Consider the following 23,678-nt stretch of genomic DNA (forward strand, 5'->3'; position numbering starts at 1 on the left):
ACCTGAACAAGAAACAATACCACTTGTTGCGATTTGTTTATTGAAGATCGATTTTTCACGATCGAAAAACGCGTACCATTGAGAGATGGGTACCGTTAACCATGCAACAATGAACAATTGTCAAGGAATTTTCTTTCGGCCTGGCAGGAATCTGCAAATCGTACCTGTCTTCACTGTTAAAGTCAACTTCTAAAGTTCTGGAACTACGGTCGTAATTTCTACCGTAATTCGAATTCATAAATCATTATTTCACACTTGTCCAACGAAAAATCTTTGTTTATTTCGTCCAATCGTTCTTTGTTTTGTGTCATCTCGCGTTACACGGCCACGGTTCAACTGTCGTAATACGCGTTCGATTAACACGAGAGATACGAGATATATCGGTAAGGAAGATTTCGCGCGAAAGAAGATGATCACGTTACGTTACAAGGGGAATAATGAGAATCTGATATAACGTTGTTCAATATATTTAACGATTTATTGTTTATTTTTATATATATATATATAGATGTATATATATATATATATATAAAAAATATATATATATATATATATATATATAAGAGGCACGAGTTTGATAAAACTTTTTCATCTTTTTTTTTTCCTTTTTTTTTTTTTTTTTTTTTTAGTCCAATGTAATCCGTTGAATTCCGAATGAATCCATTCCATCATTAAAACAATCTCGCTATAAACATTATTTACAATAATATTACAGATCATTATAATACAACTCGACATATTATACAATTTCATAAAAATATTTAAATAATTATTCGAATCGATATTTAAATAAATTTTAACGAAATCTTCTTTTTTTTTTTTTTTTTTTCTTTTGTCAGTATTCACCGAATTGTTAACATCTCAAAACGTTAATAACATTTGTATAAAATTTACAACAAATCAGTTCTTCCAGTACTAACGTTCGACATAACGTTCGTATAATACTTCATTCTTTTCATTTTTTTTTTTTTTCAAACTTCTTCCGTTAATACCGGAATATATAATAATATATTTTTTTCTCTTTCTAAAAGATACAGAATATAGAAGTACAATAATAAAAGTTATTTCCGTGCGCAATCAGTTAATCAGCTAATTTGTTAACTACTTAACTTATTTAAATATAAAAACAATTTTCCTTTTCTTAAGGCACTGTGGAATGCTCCATCCTTCAAGGATGTCGTTCAAATATATCCGATCGTTTCCTTAACGACGCGTTCCGCTATAACATTATCCTATGATGAATTCGATTTTCGTCTCGATTTTTGTTAAATGCAATGCGACAGATTAACCCGAATTTTAATAAAATAAAAAAAAAATAAAAAAAAAAAACGAACTAATTCTAAATTCAACCTCATTTCGCCCTCATTTCGTTAAAATTACAATTATTACATAAAATATTATAATATGACTAGATCACAGTGATAGAAAACAGCGTTCTTTCCTTTTTATTTTTCCCACCATCATCATTTTCCGCCATCGCTTCTGCAAAAGAAAAAAAAGAGAAACAAATATTTTTTACCATTGTGTCATCGCACGCGATTAAACTACATTTTTCTTAAAAGATAAAACCTCTCAACGATCAAATTCTTAAAGAAATGCTTTAAGAAAAACTTTCATATATTACAATCTCAATTACACTACGTTCGATTTAAAAAGCATTAAGCACGTTTAATGCTAATAAAACGTACAAAATTTTCACTCGTAAATTTTCCAATCTTTCTACAATCTTTTTTCCTCTCTTACCATTTCCAAACCTTCATCGAGATAAATAAATAAAAAGAGAAAGACCGGGCAGCGCCAGTTTATAATTCTATTCCCCAGCAAGGGAGGGGGGATAAAATTGTCGGGACTCGGGTTGGAAGGAGACTGCCGCACAACAGGTATGCTGCGCGTACCGCACGGAACAACAGGGGATGATTTCAGGTAAGGGGGCTAAGTTTTACATTGGCAGGGAAGAGATATATTCTTCGCTCCTCTTCCTCCCTGCGGTGGTGGAACAGCGGTGGTGGAAAAAAAAAAAAAAAAAGGAAGGAGGAGAGGATCGGGCGAGACGGCGGCCGAAACGAGAGGGGGGAGGGGGAGGGGGGAGGGGGGGAAGAGACGGAAAAAAGAGAAGGACGGAAGAATAGCGTACCGGTTCAAAAACCCACAAAGAGGGAGGGAGGGAGGGGGGGAGAGAGAAGAGGGGAGGGGAGGGGAGGGACTGGAATATCCTGAAAGATGCATTCAGGTTAAACGCGGCAGACGAAATCGTCTCTTGTCAAGGAAGGAGGGAGGGAGGGAGGGAGGGAGGGAGGGAGAGGCAAACGGAGCGAGAAAACGGAGCAAGATGAAAATCCGCGAGAGGAATTCTTCGCTTCGAAAAAGAAATCTTTTCGAAGAAGAAGTGATAAGCGAGGTGACGAGTTGAGTCTGATTAAAAAAAAAAAAAAAGAAAAAAATTACGATTACTTGCTCGCTCGAACGTAGATAATCAACTTTTTTTGATTGGTCGTTATCGTATTGTTATTACGTATTAAGTAAGAGAGAGATTTTAAAAAAAAGGAGAAAAAGAGGAGAAATTTTAGGGGGAGGAACACTCAAAACCTCCGTTCCAAAAAATTTTAGGGGGAGGAGAGGAGGAGAGGACGAATTCGAAGGCGGGTTCGAAAAGTTGAGGAGGGAGGGGGGGGGGATGGAAAAAACGGCGCGCATACACGCCGTGTGTTGGTGACACGGTGAAAGAAATCGTGGCACAAAAGCGTCGCTTCTCGAATAATGTATATACTCTCTCGGTGCCCTCCTCGGTGAATGGAGTCTGCGATTTGAATGGCCGGGGTTTCAGCGAGGGGTCGCGCGCGCCATTGTGCCGGGGCAAGGTCACAAATCTGGTCGGAAATTTCTTTGAACTTGGCGAGGTAAGGTAACGCGGATGTTACCTCACCGGCAAAATTTACGATCGTTGAGAAGCGCGGGAGGTGAGAAAAACTTTTCTCGAGCAGGAGGGGAAAAGAAGAGGGAACGAAATCTCCCGTAATAATCCCCCTCCTTTTTCTATCTTTCGAAGGAATAAACCAACTTAGGATCGAATCTAGAGAGAGAGAGAGAGAGGGAAATTTCATCGATCGGTAAAAAAAGATTGGAGAAAGAAACAACGGTACAAAACAACGAGTGGACACTAACCTATAGAAAAAAACGTCTCATTGACTTTGCTGCCACCAAGAGATAACGTCCAACAGCTCCTCGTCCTCGGGGCTCATTGGCTCGTAATTGTCGTAACCGTCGGAGTGCGCGGCGTAAAGGGTGCCCGAGGTCCCGTATCCTTGGCTGCCAGCTGACGACGCCTCGGAAACGAAGCTCGGCGTAGGCGAGCTCGAGGCCTCGGAACAAGGCGTCGGGACGAAAGTCGGCGAAGGATTTTGTCTCAGGTGTTGGTGTCGATGGTGCAAATCGCCGTGGTGTCGAATTTCGTTGTTGTTGCTATTATTATTGTTGTTGTTGTTGTTGTTGTTGTTGCCGGTACTGTTTACGTTCCCGCGAAGTCTGAGCTCGGGCGACGAATGACGATGGACGGCGGACGACTCGACGCCGATCGTGGAGCTGCACGTGGACGAGGCGGAGGAGGGCGAGGAGGAGGAGGAGGAGGAGGTAGGGGAGGAGACACTGGCCACGTCGGAGCCCGTGTCGTGCTCCTCCAAAAGGCGCTGCAAACTCCTTATGTACTCGACCGCCATCCTCAACGTCTCGACCTTGGACAGTTTTTTACTACCGGCCCTGGAACCACCGTGGGTCCCGGCCGTGCTCCCGCCCAACGCCTGGGCCACGCTCTGCGGTATGTGCTGCCTCAACGTGGCGAATCCATTATTCACCTGCTTCACGCGATTCCGTTCCCGGGCGTTCCGCCTCGCGACCGAGGCCGGTTGATGAGGAACCGTCCCGTAGGGGCCGCCCCCCTGCCCGTAAATCTTGGATCGCTTGCAACCGTGCTGCTGGATCTTGTTGATGTCGTTGGCCGGGACACCGCTCGTCGAGACGATCACGTTTCCCCGATGGCTTTGCCCGCCGCTTGCGCCGCCGCCCCCTCCGCCGCCCGTCGCCGCCGAGGAGCCGTGAAGATGCGGATTGTGATGATGGTGGTGGTGGTGGTGGTGGTGGTGTTGCTGTACGCTCAACATGACGGGCAATACGTTCGATCCCTCCTTCGACGAGCCCACTAAGGTCATATCACTGTTTCGATGCCCCCCCCTCCCCCACCTCCGCCGCCCGGTGGGAGCACGGGTGCGCTGCTGGAGCGCGTGCCGGATGACCTTGACCAATGGAATCCTCCTCCTGGATCGATATCGATTCGGGAACTAAACACGGGAAAGAACTCTTCGAGAACCGATTCGATTCTCACGATTGTCGACCACGATCACGATCACGATCACGATACTACTGATTTTTCTTTTCTCTCAACTCAAGTCCTTTCTTCCTCCTTCTCACAAACTCGGGCGCAATTCGACGCGTGCGACGAGTTGACGTGAGGAGACGTGAGGTTGGGGAGGGAGAGAGGCAGAGAGAGAGAGAGAGAGAAAAGGGAGGGGGAAATATATAGGAAACAACAACACACGGGAACACGTCGCTCGAAAAAAAAAAAAAAACGAGAGACAAGGAAACGAGACGACAGTTCGGAATCGCGGAATTTATGTGTAACGAGAGATCGGTGAAGTCGCGAGAGAAACTTAAAAAAAAAAACCGCACCCTTGACGCTCACGGTACGGATCTGGCTCCCGAAATGCCTTACTAAGAAGGGTTCGAGGCCTTATATAGCCAGGGCGGGCACGCGCCTATCCCCTCCATAAGGCCTCATACTCGATCTCGGGCCCTAAACCCCCATCTTCTCCCCCACTTTCCCACCCTACTGGCTTGCAGCGCCTCATACCCCTGTCCACATCCCCACCACTCCTCCATCCATCCAAAGGCCCTACAACGCCCGAGATTCTCATCTTCGTGAATCGCCCTCTTTCGTGCACTTTCCGCCATCTACTTCGCCGTTATCGATCACTGATAATATACTCTCTCGTTTCGATCCTCGTGCTTCCAGTTCCAACTTCTCCCTATTTCCCACGCAATTTCTCTTCCGTAGTCATCCTCCTCCTCGTGCTCCTGTGAAACAAAGCATTTATGAAAAATTCGTAATCGCGTTACGTCACGATTTCTTCGACCGAAACGTGATTAACGCGAAACGTAAATCATCCTGCGTAACTGTGATGATCGTGGAAAATATTGGAACGAAGAATTCTTGCTTGAAAAAAACAAAACAAAACAAACAAAACAAAAGAAAACAAGAAAAAAAAAAAAGAAAAAAGAAATCGGGGCTCGCGACGATCCCCGAAAATTCGTGCACGCGTGAGAGACACTGGCACGCAAGCAAGAAGGGTCCGCATCCCCACCGACCGGCTTGTGTGTCTCAGGGATCGAAATTTGAACAGTTATATATCGGGAGAAAGAAAAGCTGGTCCAGAGAGAAGCCGGTCGAGAGAGAGAAAGAGCGAGAGAGAAAAGATGCGTGGCGAGGAAGGAAGAAGACGAGCGGTAAGAGGACGACGAGGAGAAGGAGGAAGAGGAGAACGAGGAGGGAGTGGTGGCGGGCGAGGAGGGAAGGAAACTAGGCAGGGAAGAGGGCGCGGAGCGAGGGGGCGCGTATGGAGGATACGTGGGCCCAAGTTGGGGGCAGCGGCGTTACGGGAACGCCGGTGGTGGTGAAGAGGGCAGGGGGTGGAAGACGTGAGCCGTTCCCCCCACCCTCGAGCCGTGGCGCGCGCCGACCCCCATCCATCCACTCGCTCCTCCCCACCACCGCTCCCTTTTATCCGCTACGTACGAAGCGTGCGTGCGTGTACTAGGACGCACGCGTGCTTGCCGGGCCTCGTGCTTAAGGGGAGGACGTGCGCGCGCACGTAAGCGCGCGTGGACCTAGCCTCGTGTTAGTGCGTGTGTGCGCGCTCACGCGTGGAACAGGTATATGCCCTGTTCCTTCTTCTTCTTCTTCTTCTTCTTCTTTCTTTTTTTTCATTTTACCGGCGCTCTGTCTCCCTCCTTTTTTTCTATCTCTTTCTCCTTATCTCTCTTTCTCTCTCTCTCTCCATCTATGCGCGCCTATCTTTTTCTCCGTTGGAAAAAAAGCGGCGCGCGTAAGGGGCACTCGACGAGGGCCACTGGACGTTTCTCCCCACGCGCGCGTATAAGTAAGTACGCGCGCGGACCGAGCGAGTCGAGGCTGCGTGATAAATATCCGACGGCCGAACGTCGTCTCGTCTCGCGTTCGGATTTTCGACAGATAAAGAAGCGCTTTCACGTGCTCTCCGACTAACTTGTATCCAGGTACTCGCGTGTAACTGATAACGCGGTGATAAGCGGTTACCACCGATACCGCCGCGATATCGAAACCTAAACTCTCTCCTCGAGTTTTCTCATTTCTTTTCTTTTTTTTTTCTTTTTCTTTTTTTTTTTTTTTTTTTCCGTTTCGCGAAATAACGAAGCGTATTATTAATTTAATAATCGGCTCTCTGTTACCGGCCGAGTTTCCTTTCGAAGGAAAGATCGGCGACTCGCCTCGAACTAAGTTTTCCTCTTTACGTTTTTTTTTTTTCTTCCTTGCGATTCCTGGTTTCCTCAAGGACCAGGGTGAAAGGCAGTGTAGAGAGAGAGAGGGGGGGGGGGAAGGTATCGGTGTAAAAAGATTTACGAGACTGTCGGGCATTTTTCGTCTTCTTCGTACTTCTCACCGCGCGACAAATTTTTAACCGCAAAGTTGCAGGTATCGCCATTAACATCGTAGAGCTTCTCTCGGTATGGCAACCTGTTCCAAGGAACATGACGCCCCTGTGAACGGTGTGGCCCGTTACGCCAACTACTAATTTTCGCCGATCCGACGCAAGGACGTTAACACACGTACATCCTCGACCCATTCCGAAAGAGGGATCCTTTTTTCCCCAAGTAATTTCGTTACGATAAAAAAATATATACCCCGACAAATTGTACATTTGAAAATATTTTATTTCTCCTTTTTCCTTTCCTTTCCTTTCCTTTTCTTTTTTGAAAAATCATTATATGATACGAGAGAGAGATAAAATTTTAAGATACGAGAAAAGAGAAAGAGATAAGGTGAGGTGAGGTAGGTATAGTAGCAAGAAAGGTGAATAAGGGGAGAGAGAGAGAGAGAGAGAGAGAGATAAAGAGAGGGAGGAGGAAAAGGATAAAAAGAAAATTTTTCAGTCGGTGATGGCTTTATTACCTTGAACCTTTGAATGGACAATTTGTTCCGTAATTATATTCTTGAACCACGTCGGTCAGGCTAACTGGCCACATCACCGATAATTATCGTGAAATTAACACTGAAGAGAGATCGCGTTGTATCTGAAAAATAAATGCAAAAACGTTGTTGCAAGTATCTTAAAACAAAGTATAAAATATCGTCCAACTGATCGAGCCAGACGTGTCTAATTGCGCATTGTCCGAGTCGAATAACGAATTTACATTACGTAACTAAATGTAACTTGAATGAAAGAAAATTATTCGATGCTTGTGAATTTATTCTGTAATTAATATTAGTATTAAACGATCCTGTCTCATCGTTATCGAAAGATCGATAATAGATTCCTATTAAAGAGATATTACGATTTTACCTTTCTTTTTTTTCACGGTTGGACAAGATTTCTCGAGGTCGATCGGAGAATCGATTTTTCTTCATTAATGAAAACATTGTCGGCTAATGAACGGCCCGGGCCAGAAAAAAGGAAAAAGCTTCGGAACAAGATCGAAAGACGATACTCTTTAACTGCAAAATATAGCAAGGACATAATTACCATTTTCCAATTTAGGATACGATAATTGAATACTTACTTTTATTTACTCCCAACTCGATATAACCACCCGATAGAAGTAGACGAGACGCATTTTGTGCGTGAAAAGAAGAAAACAAATAGAGCGATGACAAATTTAACGATAAACATAAAATTTTAAATAACACGGTGTAGTATTAAAATGCAAATACACAGGTCCACCTTGGAAATATATCGATTTCCACGTGTTGGCATTTCGTTACCGGCTGACGTGTGTACGCGCGCGCGCGCGCGCGCGCTGCACAATATAACGCACAGGTAGCACTCGACCTAGAGGAAGGGAATTTATGCGTGCGCGCCACCACCTTCCTTCCTCGCCAAAGACCATGTGGGGTTGCTACCCATAACCTAATCGACCACGCATATGGCGCTTCCGTGAATGCTCTCATGAACAGTTTAGCAGGTATATATCAAGGTAGCAACGTATATCCAAGCATATGCCGCGTTGCAGGTTCATCGAATTCTTCGCGATTCGCAGGCGAATTCCTGGCGCCCATATTTTCGTTCGTTCCTCTCGGGAACCAAGCGGCGGCAATGTGATTTCAAAAAATTCACGAGATGCCGAAAGATACCGAAACACGCCGGTGGAATTTAAGCTCGCAGATGTCGCGTCGTTTGAGCAAAAAAAAAAAAAAAAAAAAAAAGAAGAAGAAGGAAGAAAGAACTATCGATACATTCGACGGAAAATTGAGCGATTGGATGGGGAATACGAGGATACGATCGCTCGAAAATTTTATATTCCCCCGCGCATTATTGTTTCCAACAACAGGTTTACCTTCGAAGGATCGAAGATAAATTGGAGATAATCAATACCGCCTCTGTATCGGAAGAATTTTTTTTTCTCCCCCCTCGCCAAACAAAGTTTCGCAGCTGCGTGCTGTACGAATTTTTTTATCGAAGATTTTTTAATTACCCCCCCATCTCCAAACAAAGCGCACGAGAGTTATACTCGTATTCCGGTGTTATACTCGCCTCGCACGATACCGACTACCGTCACTTCCTAATTTATCGATCGGCAAACCAATTTTTCATTTATATCGTCGAACGACACGCTTTTCGCGAAACGACGAACTTTCGACGACGATCGAGAAAGAAAGAAAAAGAAGAAAGAGGAGAGGGGGGAACTCGTGTCCTCGGCTAGCGTGGTGTCACGCGTGTAAAGTTGCAATTACTCGGTGAATAAATGTATGAGGCTGCGCATGTGTATCTGTCCGCGCGAGCGAGGCACGAGGCGCGAATGAATACAGTCGTAGCGTTTTCGAGCGCAAAACGAACACGATTTTACGGCTCCATCGGGTTCCATTCTATGGTAGCCGGGGCGCTGCGCTGATTAACGATCCTGGACACGTCGTGGCGGCGAGCCGAACCGGGGGTTGCCGTCCGTTTCCCATATTGCCGCGCGCGACGACCTTGCCGCGTTTATCACTGCGTTCCAGGAACTACGCGAGACTGGAATCGCGCCGCGCACAGTGGCCGCGTTGTACTTTTCCCGTCGTATACGATAACGATGACTCGGTGGTGGCTTTATCGGTGATAGCGCTCGAAGAAAAGTATTCGCTTCGCAAAAGCGAATGATGTTTCGAACGTGTTTCTCGGCGGACAAGTGGTGCTACGACGGGCACACTGAACGGACGGGGAATCAAGGGAGGGAGGTGGGTCCTTTCCAGCCATGGATATTTATTATTATTGAATCTGCCCACCCATTACTTTAATTATCTCATTAATTATCGTTTAAAAACTGTTTTACATAATCTTAATGGCAGTTATCAATCGGTAGATGTTGCTTCTTTCCGAGTGGTCCGAGCGGGCCTTGCGTAATTGGTTCTTACAAGTTGTTATTGTATTTACATAATCAACAGACGTATCATTACGCGTGTTATCTTCTTGCAACATTGAATAGCGAATTGCTATTTCTTTCTTTTTTTTTTTTTAACGAAAATTTATCCTCGTCTCTTCTCTTATCTTTTTCAGCCAAACCTCTTGACTGATGTTGCTCGTTCGAACAATTTCATAATTCGTCCATTTACAAGTTGTCGTCTTTCGTCGGCCTCTAAGAAGTCGCATAAAATGATCAGGAACTTTTTTGTGTTGTCATCGGGCGGAGGATAAACAAAGGAAAAAAAAAAAAAAAAAAAGAGACAAGAAAAAACCCTATCTTTTAACTGTGAAAACGCGCGAAAAACATCGAGTAGCGAGGCGAGTAAGAAGCGATCGGCCGTTTACTTGAGACGCGGGCCAAAGATTTATCGCGCGTTCCGCGTCCCTCTTTTTTCATCCGTGTGTGCGTACAGCGGATCATTCGCCGCAGTCATTTTTCACGTGAACGAACAAAAGGCAACGGCACGAAGGACAGCGCACGTTCCCGCTCGACTATCTGTCCACCAGGATCTGTCCCTCGCTTACTTCGGTTCAGGAATGCCCTTCCCTCTTCCCCAATCTTTCGCACCGGGAATCGTTTGTTCCCGGTTATCGAGCTACGAATTGACACTTGGCTGCTTTCGATTCCATTCAAAGGAATGGGAATGGGAAACGGTCGAAGCACGATTGAGAATATTATCGTCGAAGAGAAGAACGGAATACAAGGTATTCTCTAATCGATGAACAGTGGATGACTGCGAATATCGTCGAAACGCGAAGAGAAGGTCGAAATACATATTTTTGTTTACAACGTATTCACTAATCGGTGGATGCGTTGAAACGCGAAGGAAGGTCAAAACACATATTATGGTTTACAACGTATTCTCTAATGGATAAACACTAGATGCGTCGATCGTCGAAACGCGAGAAGAAGGTCGAAACACATATTTTTGTTTACAACGTATTCTCTAATGGGCAAACGGTGGATGCGTAGATCGTCGAAACGCGAGGAGAAGGTCGAATTTTTGTTTACAACGTATTCTCTAATGGATAAACGGTGGATGTGTCGAAACATAGAGAAGATCGGAATACATATTTTTCTTTACAACGTATTCTCTAATGGGTAAACAGTGAATGCGTCGATCGTCTGAACGCAGAGAAAATGCAACGTATTTTTTAATCGATAATCGGTCGAAACACGATTGATTGCGAATACGTATTTTTCTTTACAACAAATTCAAATCTAATGGATAAACACGGGATGGATGCGTCGATCGTAGTGTAACAAGAAATCGCATTACGCATGCAGGTTGTAAAAAAAAAAAGGACTCTCGATTAAATTTTATCGCGACAATAACTATCAATGATAAATATCTTATCTTAGCCGTGAAATTTTACAACGAGCGATGGAGAAATTAACGATCGGATAAGTTACACGTTGTCGCTTTTCCTTTCCCCCTCGATCGATCTTGGGAGAGAAATTTAAGATTCGCCACAAGGCTGTTTACGAACCGCAATATTTACGACTTCGTCCTTTCGGAAGGGTATCTCTTGTTCTTTTCGGGAAAAATATCCCTCCTTCTTCATCTTCGTTCTTGATAGCCGTCATCGGAGGACGGATAACAACTTCTCCTTCGAACAAGAGAGGATTTTTTTAATCAATTACACAAGATGAACGCGAAGTGATGCCGCGATTCGTCAAATTCAGTAGTATTCGTTTTTTACGAAGAAGCAAAAAAAGAAAAAAAAAAGAAAAACGCACGACGAGCCTTGAAGATTTAAAATTACAAAATTATCTTGATTTTCGCGAAACAATAACGTCTGCTCCCCCCCTCTAAAGGAATTGGCGCGCACGCAGGTACGAGATGTCAAGGTGAAGCGAAGGAAGAAGGACGTACGCCAATATTTCGCTCTCGACGACCTTTGATCCGTCGGGCTCGCTCGGGCATCTCCTCGTCCGAGACTTCATAGATCAACTATGGAGATATTAAAGATAATAAATGCGCACGCGTTCGACGCGCGATAATGAAATAAACACTTCTCATTCGAAGGAATTCGAGATAAAGACGTGCACAGGTATTCGAGATACGCTTGCACGATAAGATTCCTCGCGATTATCCCGCGAACGAAATTATCAGAAACCTGAGAAACAAACTTTGTTAATATCGAATACGTCATGATAAAAATGAAAAATCGACCGATCGAAAAATAACGAGAGTTGATTTCGTGCAAGAGTGGACGGAAAAGTGGGGTGAATTTTAATAAAATGCATTACCTTTTTTTCCTTTTCAGATCAAAGATGACGAATATGGATAACGGCGACGCAAAAGTTTTCCTTTTCCTTTCTTTTTCTTTTCTTTTCTTTCCGTCCCTCCATCTTTGGTAATCGACTCATTATGTGGCAGAGGGGTAATTACGATCGGTCGAGGTGTAATTAACGAGGTACCGGCGCTAAGAACCTCGGCAGAGACGCGCTATACCGGTGTTATCTTCAAAATCTTCCCCTTCCTCTTCCTCCTCCTCTTCTTCCATTCTTCTTCTTCCCTTTCACTTAACTCGATTCGCGCTCACCTTTCTCTCTCTCTCTCTCTTTTTCTCCCTGCTCGTCATCCCTTGTCCCTTTTTCTTTCTTTTTTTTTTTTTTTTTCCTTTTGCCGCGGCTCTCTTTTTCAAACCTTCTTTCTCCGAGGGGTTTGTTCTTCGTTATTGCTCGCTGGAGATTATCGACGTTTTTAGCACCTCCATCCTCTCGTATTTCATCTCTTCTTATCTCTCGTTATTATCGGAATAGGAAAAGGAAATTGCGACGAGATTTTTTTTTTTTTTCTTTCTTTCTTTCTTTCTCCTCGCGTGATAAGATCAAGCGTTTTGGCATTGGTCACGGAGGAAAATTCAATTTTGTTTGTTTGTGGAGAATCGCGCGTGGATAATTTTTTTTTTTTTTTTTTTGTTTTTTCATTTAGGATGAACCAGCCGCCAGCCACCTGAAAGAAAAGTATTATTTATAACGAGCGTAAAATTTTCACGGGGAGGAGGGTTGATTTTATTCGTGGTTAATACGAAGGTTAAGGAAAGAGACGGGAGAGCGGTGAGAAGCCTGGTTGGAAACAAAACGGCAGGTGGATCTCGCTCGAAATTTACTCATGAAGCAGAAAAAGGGTTTTCAAGGTTGGGGAAAGCAATGCTGTATATCGTGATCTCTCTCGATAGACACGTCTGAATTAAAAAACGAATATCGGAGAGAGAGAGAGAGAGAGAGAGAGAGAGAGAGAGAGAGAGAGACAAAAGAAGCAAAATCTTCGAAAATCTTTCTTAATCTTGAAATATTAACTTTAGATTGTAAAAATAATTTAAATATAATATAAATAAGAAACGATCCGAAATTATTTACGAAAACCAGTTACCATTTATATTTTTTTCTCTTTGAACGAAATCGTATTATCCGATTATCCGAATCCCGTCGAGAGAAAATTTCAAATAGATGCAATATTTCATGAGAGAGAGAGAGAGAGAGAGAGAAAAAACTTCGCCAAAGTGTATCCAATCGTATCCAATTATTTTCTTAATTCACGTACTCGTACGTTCTTATTCGACGATCATTATTCACCGGATAAGTAAACGCAATTTCACGCAAAAATTTCGCGATATCGTGCGCGATTCGCAGATTTAATGCGATTGGAATTGAAAAAAAAAGAAGAAGGTAAAACGTTGCATCGAAGGAAAAAAGCATTCCGCGTGATCGACTTCGTGTTTGCAAATTTTTGCACAAACTTTAATTGGCCGAGATACATCGTGGGACGCGTGCCTTGTATGTATCCTTTGTCCCTTTTTTCCCTCTCTCTTTCTCTCTCTCTCTCTCTCTCTCATTTTCCTTTTTTTTTTCCATTTTCATTGGCTTCTTATTTTCGATGCAAGATACATGTCGACACTTTGAGGATGCGGGCCTCCGAGGGTACCAATTACGATCGGCAGCTGCCACGTTGAAACGTTACATTTGCGAATATATTTTGATTTGAATGTAGACAGGCACTAAAAGTATTATATCCAGACGTTTTTCTTCCTTCTCCTATGCGCCTTCCACGCGTTCTTATTCCCGATTAAACTTGAGCATAAACGTTTTCAATCGTAGAACGTGGAACGATACGGGAATATTATTTATAGGAATCGGTGGCAATTCTTGAAAGGTGGAGGGATAAATTTATAATTTCAACTTACGACAATCTGCTCTCTCAGCCTCGTTTGTTTTTTCTACAACCGATATTATACAACGTATTTATTCTTATTCCATTTATTATATACTTGTACCGGTACTCTTTTTTAATTTCCAATTTATAATTCGTAATTTATAAACACACTTTTTTCGAGACGTTTCTCCAGCGGAGTGGAGGGGATAGGAGGCGCGTGCTCAATCGTGGCCGAGCACGCACGCGCGAAAGAAATATCGTGCATCAGAATTCATCTTTGCCCGATGCGCCTCTGCACCTGTCTTTGCCTCTCAGGAGCTCGTTTACTGTCGCACGTTACGTCACAGCCTCTCCTCCAATCCCCACCACCGGTCCGAAAAACGCGCGCGCAACCTGTATCTGTGAAAAATGGTATTCTAATTCCTTTCTCTCTCTCTCTCTCTCTCTCCCCCTTATTTATCGACGAAACTTCAAGAATAGTTTCAAGAATACTTCTTCGAGACGATCTATCTAAAAAAAAAAAAAAAATAAATCCTCCAGACACATTTTTCTCTCTACCATCTTCTTCCTCGTGATACGTTTCAAATTATTCTCCATTATACTCGAAACCACTCGTTTCACGATAGAATCGACAAATTTTTCTCCATTCTTCGACAGATCGGAAAAGTATTCTCCTCTCCCCTTCTTCGGGAGCGTTATCACACGAGTATCGTGGAATCGATTCGAATCTTGAGATTCGGCCGGTAGCCTCCTCCTTCTCCTCCCCTCGGTGGACGGAGAAGTTAGGCAAGGTGTCGACGGTGGCCGTAGGACCGTTGGGAGTCTGGCGAGGTGCAGGTGACGAGTCCGGTGGTCCTCTCGGACGCGCACGACCCTGTGTCCGAGTATGCGTGTGCGTGCGTGTCACCGCGGCCGTGAACAAGGACGGATGAAGACGGGTGGCGCTCGTGCGACGAGGAGAGGACCGCCGCAGGGTGGACGACGCGGGGGGAAAAGAAACGACGGGCGAAGGAGGAGGTAGGGGAGGAGGGAGGGAGGGAGGAAATAAATAAAGAAAGAAGGAGAGACCTGTAAAATCGTATCCGAAGAGAGTCGAGCGGCGGAGGGCGCGTGGCAGCGGCGCGCAGCTGCAGCTGCCGTTTTCGTTCTCCGCGCGCGTATAAGTCGCGTACTACTCTACCGTCTCCCTCGTCCTCTTTTCACGCGTGCGCGCCACTCTCTGATACTGGTGGCGCGCGCCAACGCTCATTAACGCCGAACTCCCTCTTACTTCTTACCTCTTTCTCTCTCTTTCTCTCTGCCTCGAGTTTTCCTTTCGTTCCATTTCTTTTGATTTTCGCAATTCAATTTTCGGAATGCGTCTCCTCCCGTTCTCCGAGTTTTTTCTCCTTCATTTCATTCGTTTCATTTTCTCTCTTTCGCAATTGGCGAATTCAGAAGCATCTAACGAATTTTTAGTTTGTATTTAATTTATACGCGGCAGACGTGCGTATTCCTTGAGTTTATACCGTAATTCTGTACGATTTCGATAAGGACTTTTTATGGCGAATCATTCCATTCCTTTGAAGTTTGTCGAAAAATTTCTTTTCAATAATTCGAATCATTTTACTGCTTCCAAAATTTGATATTTCTCATTTATAATTTTTCATCGATGATTAATTTTTACTTCTTCTTATTAACATTTCAAAATTGAAAGTTTTCATTACAATATTTGCCAAATGTTAAATTCTCGTATCAAGGAAAATGGAGATACACCGAAATAATGATTTTTACTTTAGCTACATAGGCCTCGTGCACAAGAGATTGCGCGAAAAAGGGACGAATCGTTTCGAATCGTCGGAGAAAATTATGCGCTCGGACTCGTTAACGTGGATTAAAGTTTCGTACGGTTGTGGTGGTGAAATAAATCACGGTGTTCCTATCGTTCTACCCCAAGTTTCGAGGCGGCGTTTTGCCGGGAGCGACGGACCCCGCCGTTCTCCGCAACCGTTTTTCATAACGGTGGCTTAATTAACGCGAGCCATCTGACGTCTACCGTCCGATGTGTTTTGTAATATCCTGCGAAATCTGGTAATAACGATACGCTCCAGGTGATGCTCTCCCCGTGTTTTGTCGTCCCACTTTGAGATCATCGCCTGTGGACAGACGTCTTATTAACACCCAGTGTTTTCCTTCTCTCGGTCGAGAATTTCTTCGAATAATTTCATTTACATCGAAGGATAAACATGTCTTCTCGAATAAATTCCCCCACCGATTTTTCCCTGAAATGAATCGAATATCAGTCGAAACGAGCAACCGGCTGATGTTTAGCGAATTAATTTTTAAGAAGTTGGCAATAAACGAAGTTTCGTTCACGCGTTAATTAAGATAAAGATTGTATATAATGAATGTATCTTTACGGTCTATTTTTTTCGGATTATTTTCCATAATGACGAAACCTGCATTCGTTTAAAAAAATTCCTTCCTTACTGTTTCGTATAAATGTTCACGTAAGTAAGAATTTTAATTTCTCGTTTAAATTAAACGCTTTTCTTAATTCCAAAAATGAAAACTGTGTTGAATGTAATTTATCAATATGAACTTCTTTTTATCGAAAATTTCACTTTCAAAGTTTTTCGGTTTTCATTGTCGACAGTGTGACAATATCATCTTTCACGCGATCATTAAGATCTAGATTTTACAGCTGAACGACTCGGGGACCAATATTACTGGAATGCCGCCAAAAATTATTTCCCTTAACCGACTTCCGTCAGCCAATCCAACAGTCGGCTTACGGCCGCCGATAAATTCTTTTCTTTACATTTACGACTCGACTTTTATCCACGCGATGAAACGAGGAATTGAAACGAGAAAAAATAAAGGAGGACCTCCGTCGATGTCCCACCGTGACATCAATTCCAATTTCAACAAGTAGCGTAAACACGACTTACTTATTTAATCTAACAAGAGTTTATGCTCCCCACAATTACAACTCCTGTTAAAACACAACAAATAAACTCGTAAATAATATCAACACCACACACACACACACACTAAATAAAAAATTTCAAAGAAAGCCACGAGAATCCACCAGCCAAGACCGGCCTCACGTTACGTTTCCGGTTTCCGAGAGCGGATATATCTCGAGTCGTTGGTTCCTTTTTTCACCGTTTCCTTCTGCGAGGCGTTCGTTTCGCGAGACGTGTAGTGGCTTGGCTGGCCGCGTCAAAATCGGGCAGAGAGAGAGAGAGCTAGCGACAAAAAGCTCGGGCACCGAAGCACAATGAACGCCCACTCCGCCATTATTTTCAATTCCATGCATTCAAGCATTGAACCGCCTCCGGAATCGCTATTCCTCCGCGTGTGGAATATCGGCTTTTATTATAACCATCGCACACGTGTACGCGTATCCTGCGCGGCTCGGTGTGCGCGGTGAGGTAAAAACGGTCGTGTGAGCGGGCGCATAGAGTCTTGCCGTTATTATTCGCATTGATAAATGATCGCCGGCCGCGTCACGGCGAACAATGGCGTCGGCGGCGGAGAACGTTTCCTCCGGATACGTACGGAGCGACGCCGCTCGCCCGTCCAAACCTTTTTTTTTTTTTTTTTTTTTTTTTTTAACTTCGTTTCCACGCCGATTACCATTTCATTCGGGACGGCTTTGTCTTTCGCAGGACGTTCATTCAAATCTCTCTTCCTCTCGATCTTGGACAAGAGATTTCGCACTTTCTTCCCTATTTCTCTCGAGAATTTTTGACGATCGTCGCGTTTTGCATTTTTTTTTTTTTTTTTTTTTTTTCCCAATAGATTCGATACAAATTGCCCAATCCACGTATCTCGTCCTTCTTACGCAAATAGTGAATCAACGCATTTATTTAACTGTAAGTATATTTTTAATTGAATTTTGTTTTTTCTTTATTTTATTTCAGGTTATTATACGTTTTATTTTTCTATATATTTATCTATTTTTTATATATCAATTTCTTGTTTATTTTCCTTTTTATTCTACATATTATGTATTTTTAATGATATGATATATTATAACAAAAAATTTATTGTTTCCTAAAAATTAAATCTCCGTACAACCTCAAAATCGGAAAAAAATAATTTTGTTCAATTAGCCCTTATTACTCGAACCACTGTACTTCGCAAATATTTGTATATTCGTATATTCTTTTAATATAATTTTATTTTATACATTTAGTCGTATTTATACACGTTTTTGAATGAAATAACAAATTATGATAAAAATTATTGGTTATTGGTTTTCTGAAAATTAAATCTCCATATATATAACCTCAAAATCTGGAAAAAAATAATTTTGGTTTCTGTTATTCGAAACCACTGTGAGAAATTTCGTAATAATTTACGAAAATACACGGGCGTCGTATTAAAATTACTACGTGTAAAAATTTGACTCGCATCTTTACACTACGGGATGACGCGTGACATAAATCATGTTTTACCGTTCGTTCGAAGAAGAGCCACCCGTTGTAAATGAATTTGAAATTCGTTTAATCCGCGGCCCCGTGTTCCGCGCGTTAAATCATTTTGTCGGAAATGGGAGGCGCGAGAAGAGAGATTAACAAGGCGGTAGTTGACGTTACAGCTGCAAAATCTAAAGATACACCTTGAAATTCAAGGTAAGCTTCAATAATAGCGGAGATACAGGATCTTCTGGTTCGTTCAAGGACGCTTCGCGTCTTCCCCCTAGTAACCTATTAACTTACATCCGCGTGCAAGTAAGGAGAAAAATCTAAGTTAAGCGCGCACAACACTTTCCGTTATCGTCCTAAGAGATATATATATATATATATATACACGTCCGTCTTCCACGATTTAATCCGCGAAACGGATTAGAAAAATCCTGCTATCGAGAAGAAATAGCTCGTTTTAATTGGTAGAAACGACACGTTTACCGTGTCAAGACTCGGTTAAAGGACGAATAAAACAAGTAGCGAGGCGAAACTGTGTTCTCGAGTCACACCGAGTCACCTGCCCTCGTATAAAACCAGTTCACCTATACGATATTTTGCACCGGCGAAAGATCGATTACCTCGCACGCGCGGAACGGATAATCCGATCCGATTTTTATATCGATTTTAATTATATCGATGTCACATTGGACGATGTTCGAGTATCGACAAGGTTAGTAACGGCGGCAATTATACGCGCGCTTTTCACACGTTTATGTTTAATACAATTACTCAACGCCCGTCATCGGTCGTTGAAACAATGGAGGGACGAAGAAAAAAAAAAAGAAAGGAAAAAAAAAGTATCCCCTTTTCTGGGAGAAATAAGGATGATAATTTTTTTTCAGGAAGCGACGTGTAATATCGGGGGAGAGAGAGAGAGAGAGAGAGAAAGAGAGCGGTGACAAGAATACATGGAAGGTTGGCGAAGACGCGAGCAGGAAGAGAGTAGAGGGGATGGTTGGCGCGTGGCTCGATTCCTCTTCCCCACCTCTCGTGGTCGAGAGCCACCGACGATCCGAAACTCGCGCGCGGCCGTCCAGAGAGCGAGGCAGATGCCAAGGTACTTCTTTCGGGTCTGGCTCTTAACCGAGGCGGTATTAAAGGTAGGAGAGAAGCCGACACCACCGAGAAAGGCTGTAAGAGGCAAGCACCTGCCGTAAGCGCATGGTGTCGGGTCACTCGGCTCCTCGAACACGATCGTCCATAGCGCCTAACCCGACCGGCTTGCCTGCCTTCTTCTTTCACTGGCCTCGCTCCACTGATTGCCCCTATGCCCACATCTACCCACTACGAAAAATCAGTCGGACGAGAAGAGGAGAAGAGGAGGACATACCTGTCGCATAAAGTAGCCGCATCGTTAACTAGCGTGTCTCCCTTTCTGTGCGAGCCGCTACCTTTCCTTCTAATGTCGATAATCGGTCGAAAAGGAGAGATTCGCGGAGAAATCTTCGACAATTCTTCGTCCACTTTTTCCTTTCTTTTTTTTTTCCTCCGATCGAATGAATCGTCGTATCGTATATTTATCGCGTGTAATTCGTTATTTAAATAGTATTCGTACGTAATATCTGGCATTGATAAAAATAAAAAATTTTCGAATATACATTGAAAATTTGTCAGGATTTCTACTGTTCACTGCTGAAAAGAAAGAAATGCCTATTTTCACACACATATTTTTCACATATATTAATCCGATTGTGACAGAAAGCGGCAATAAAACGACGATTTGTATCTAAACTCGATGCCATTAGCATAGGCATAGAATTCAGACTATTTTAACGTATCGATATAAAATTTTTTTTATTTCTCGTAATATGTGTAGACTATTTATGATTTATAACAATAATTTAATTTACAAATACTAACGTAACTTCGTTCAATGAAAATAATTTTTACGATTTTCAATATTCAAATTATAATTTTCCTACTACGTACTATGTATCGTGTAGTGGTCAGAATCGTCAACAAAGCGTCTAAAGTGGGGATAGGCAATCGTCCTAGCGAAGGAGAACTCCTCTTGCCCCTGTGCCGTCCCGCGAGACTTTTTTCACCAGTGAACAATACGTAGAAACTTCTCTCGTACAAGTGGTAAAGAAAGAAAGAAAGAAAGAAAGAAAGAAAGAAAGAAAGAGAAACGTTAAAATGCGGAAAGTTTCGCCGCGTCCCCTTGCACGAACGTTACAAGATCGAGAGGAGATACGACTCGCCTCCTCTCTCTCTCTCTCTCTCTCTCTCTCTCTCTCTCCCATTGTCTCTAACGGATGACTCTCGATTCGAAATAGGAGCACGTGCTCCGTCGGTTCTCCGTCATTTCGAAATGAAATGTTCTCGAATGTGTAAAACCGTGAGGATCAAAGGATGCAAACCTGCGTTTACAGCCGGACAGGAGGAAAGGGAGGGAAGCAGGTTGGCAGGCTAGCGAGGTACGTACGTGCGTCGAGGGACGACCCGCATGATCGAAATGAAGAAATAGAGAGAGAAGAGGAAGGAAGAGAGGGAACGACTCGTTAAAGAGACTCGGCTACATCGATCGACAGTACTAACCCAGTGAACGTGACATCCAACCGCTCAAGCATGCAAGGCTGCGTTCGAGTGTCCGCTCACTTTTTATCCAAGACCGGTCTATCGACGACGTCTAGCGCGGGTCTATCGTCCCCGTCAATTCCCTTTCTCGCATTATCGCATAGCGGGACGCGCGCAAGAAAATAACGGGAGGAAGGGGAGGAGGGGAGGGGTAGAATTTCTTCCTTTTTTCGATATTATTAACTCGATTACGATTGCGTTCAACTTTTCGAATAAATTTGACCGCATTCCAAAGCAAGGGACGGCGTTATTTCGATCGCGATCTTCTTTCGAGCGGTGACGCGATATTATACCGCTCTGCCCGTGTAAAATTGCTATTTTATGATCGATGTAAGATCGCGTTTGCCATTGAAAATGGGCAGAGCGATACTCGTAATCATAAACGTATGTTTTTATTAAAAACGATCGATCGGAATGATCCGATTCCTATCCTTCACCTCGCCCTTAAATCGAATCGGTGTATTATTACGATTGTAGAAACTCGTCGAGATTGTCCGATTAACGAGCAACCTTGGATTTATAAATATACAATTCGATAAAATTTTAGGAGAAACGGGACGTAATATGCATGTGTTGCATGTGAAATAAGCAGAGATTTTTTAGATATATTTCCATGTTCCCCCTCGTAATAGCATATTTCTTCTCTCTCTCTCTCTCTCTCTCTCTCTACGTTCCATGAGTCAGCGTGGAGGGTGGAGAGCGCATTGCGATACAGACATGTATGAAACAAACGTGGAGGACGAAAAGAGGGTGATTAGGACAGATTGGCGCCCAATTCTGATTATGTCTCGCATCACCTGCCCCTCTGCAGGTGGTTGCCTATCCCACGAGTATTTATCCTCGTGCTCGATCGATAACCGACCACCGACCAGCCGCCCAACAACCCCATTCCAAGATAGCGGCTCGATACGTACACCCCCGTCGTAATCACTTGCACGTTCTTTTTGATCGCCGACGATAGCCCCGTTTCCGTTCCAACAAACGTTGCAAACGTAAAAAAAAAAAAAAAAAAAAAAACATCGACAACGCACATTGCGTCGCACGCTCAAAGCTTTTTGACCAGTTTGAAGATTGGAATAGAACTCTCGATTAAATTCCCGATTATCGGGAAGGCTAGTGTCGTTTCAGCTTGTTTGATCTGGTTTTATCACTGACCACAGTTATGCCACAGACGAGCCGTATGCCGGAACATATTTTTTTTTTTTTCTTCATCCACCCTCGCTTTCCCGACAATCACTTATATGCGGGAGTCTGCACCTGGCCACCCCCGCACACACTCTTACTCCTTTGGCCACCTTACCTCGATTCTATCGTGCATATGCTCAGTATCGTAACTAATTTCTATTATACATTTTTCCACAGCGAATTTTATGATTATTAATTTCGTTTAAAAAAAAAATTAATGAATTAATTATACGTATGTATATTATATATACACATATAATATATATATACGTATACTTCTTATAACAAAGACATTGCGAAAACATCTTGTGTTTGGAAACGCTTCTGTATAAACACGAGAGAGAAGTCGTTTCATTTGTGAAAGGATACGTAAACAAAGCTAAACGACTGACTGAATTACGTCTCGACCTATAACACAATGGTATATTATACTTCTTCTCGACTGTACTTCGAACTGTCCTCGCTCGTCCCGCAACGCCTATTCGAACGAACGCGTTCGGATCGTCGAAGAATTCATCAAGGAGAAGAGAAGATCGCAAGACGATGAATGAAACTGCTGAGTTTAACGTCCAAGGGCTGCACGAGAGGGCTACGAGAGGTCAGCCGCGAGCAAACCGCGGGGCATCATGGCGGCTCGATACGCGTCTGCGTGCGCGCCGCGCGCAGCCTGCCAGAGAACAACACAGAGAAGAAGAAACGTTGTTGGCCGCCACCACAATCGCCGCTTCCCAAACAGAAAAATTCAAAGTAACGATCGCGGCAGATGCGAGCGCCCATACGTGAATTTGCTACCCAACCCTTTTCTCCGACAACGGATAACGAAATAATAATCGTCAATAATAACGCTTCCATTTCTTCCAAACCTTTCACCCCCTTTTTCCATCGATTCGTTCGAAAACAGCCTCTGAAAATCATCCCTTTTCCGGTCCGCCTTGTCCGCATACACATACACACACATATTCGAGTGTTTATTTGAATAAGACATCTAGATGATGATGGGGAAGCAGCTGCGAGAGTAGCTTTTTTCCACTTTTCCACAGATTTTTGCATGGCGCAGGTGATGCGGGCACGCGACCATTCCTTTCCCTTCTCTCCTCTCTCCATCACCGCCATCCGTACCCGCACAAACCCTTTCGAGGGAACTGTCCGCCGTGAATCATTGGAGGATCTCGATCCGAGGCGAGGAAAAGGACCCATAGGGGAGAAAGGGGCGGGGAGCGGTAACAGATGCTTTTCCCGATGAAGAACTACGCTACCACCAACCGTGCACACGTCAAAACAGGATAATCCTTTCTCTTTTCCTCCGTATCCTTCCGCTCGTTGGATCGCATCAAGCGTATTCGTTAATTTATATTCGCGAAAAATTTAAAACCGTTTCTCTCTCTCTCTCCCTTACTTACGTACTTTCTTTCTCGTAACGTACGGTAACGATATCGCAACGACGCGTTTTATTCCCACGCATTTTGGTTGCGTGGCACGGTCTGGCACGCAAAACAAAGGCCCACAACAAACAGCCCTCGATCGTTGCCCTAATAACGGTAACGTGTATACCCTTT

General features: G+C 43.5%; 1 protein-coding gene and 1 long non-coding RNA gene across 2 annotated transcripts in view; both read right to left on the minus strand.

The window, feature by feature from the left end:
• Positions 1-748: 748 nt before the first annotated feature.
• On the minus strand, positions 749-4,833 carry LOC100866544 (uncharacterized). Its single transcript, XM_086916552.1, has 2 exons — positions 3,163-4,833; positions 749-1,482 (listed from the first exon to the last, which is right to left on the minus strand). Exon 1 carries the CDS (start codon positions 4,200-4,202, stop codon positions 3,180-3,182), a length of 1,023 nt encoding a protein of 340 aa, XP_086772678.1. The 5' UTR covers positions 4,203-4,833; the 3' UTR covers positions 749-1,482; positions 3,163-3,179.
• A 108-nt stretch (positions 4,834-4,941) lies between these two features.
• The window catches only part of LOC116414210 (uncharacterized), an 86,655-nt gene continuing 67,918 nt past the window's right edge, over positions 4,942-23,678 (minus strand). Inside the window, exons 5-7 of the long non-coding RNA XR_015294862.1 lie at positions 11,995-12,703; positions 7,256-7,377; positions 4,942-5,124 (exon numbers count right to left, since the gene is read on the minus strand). This is a non-coding gene — a long non-coding RNA (uncharacterized LOC116414210). The remainder of the gene's footprint in view (positions 5,125-7,255; positions 7,378-11,994; positions 12,704-23,678) is intronic.

The sequence above is a fragment of the Apis florea genome, unplaced genomic scaffold, assembly GCF_048593485.1.
Source record: "Apis florea isolate Af1SG1 unplaced genomic scaffold, ASM4859348v1 contig_3802_pilon, whole genome shotgun sequence".
NCBI lineage: Eukaryota > Metazoa > Arthropoda > Insecta > Hymenoptera > Apidae > Apis > Apis florea.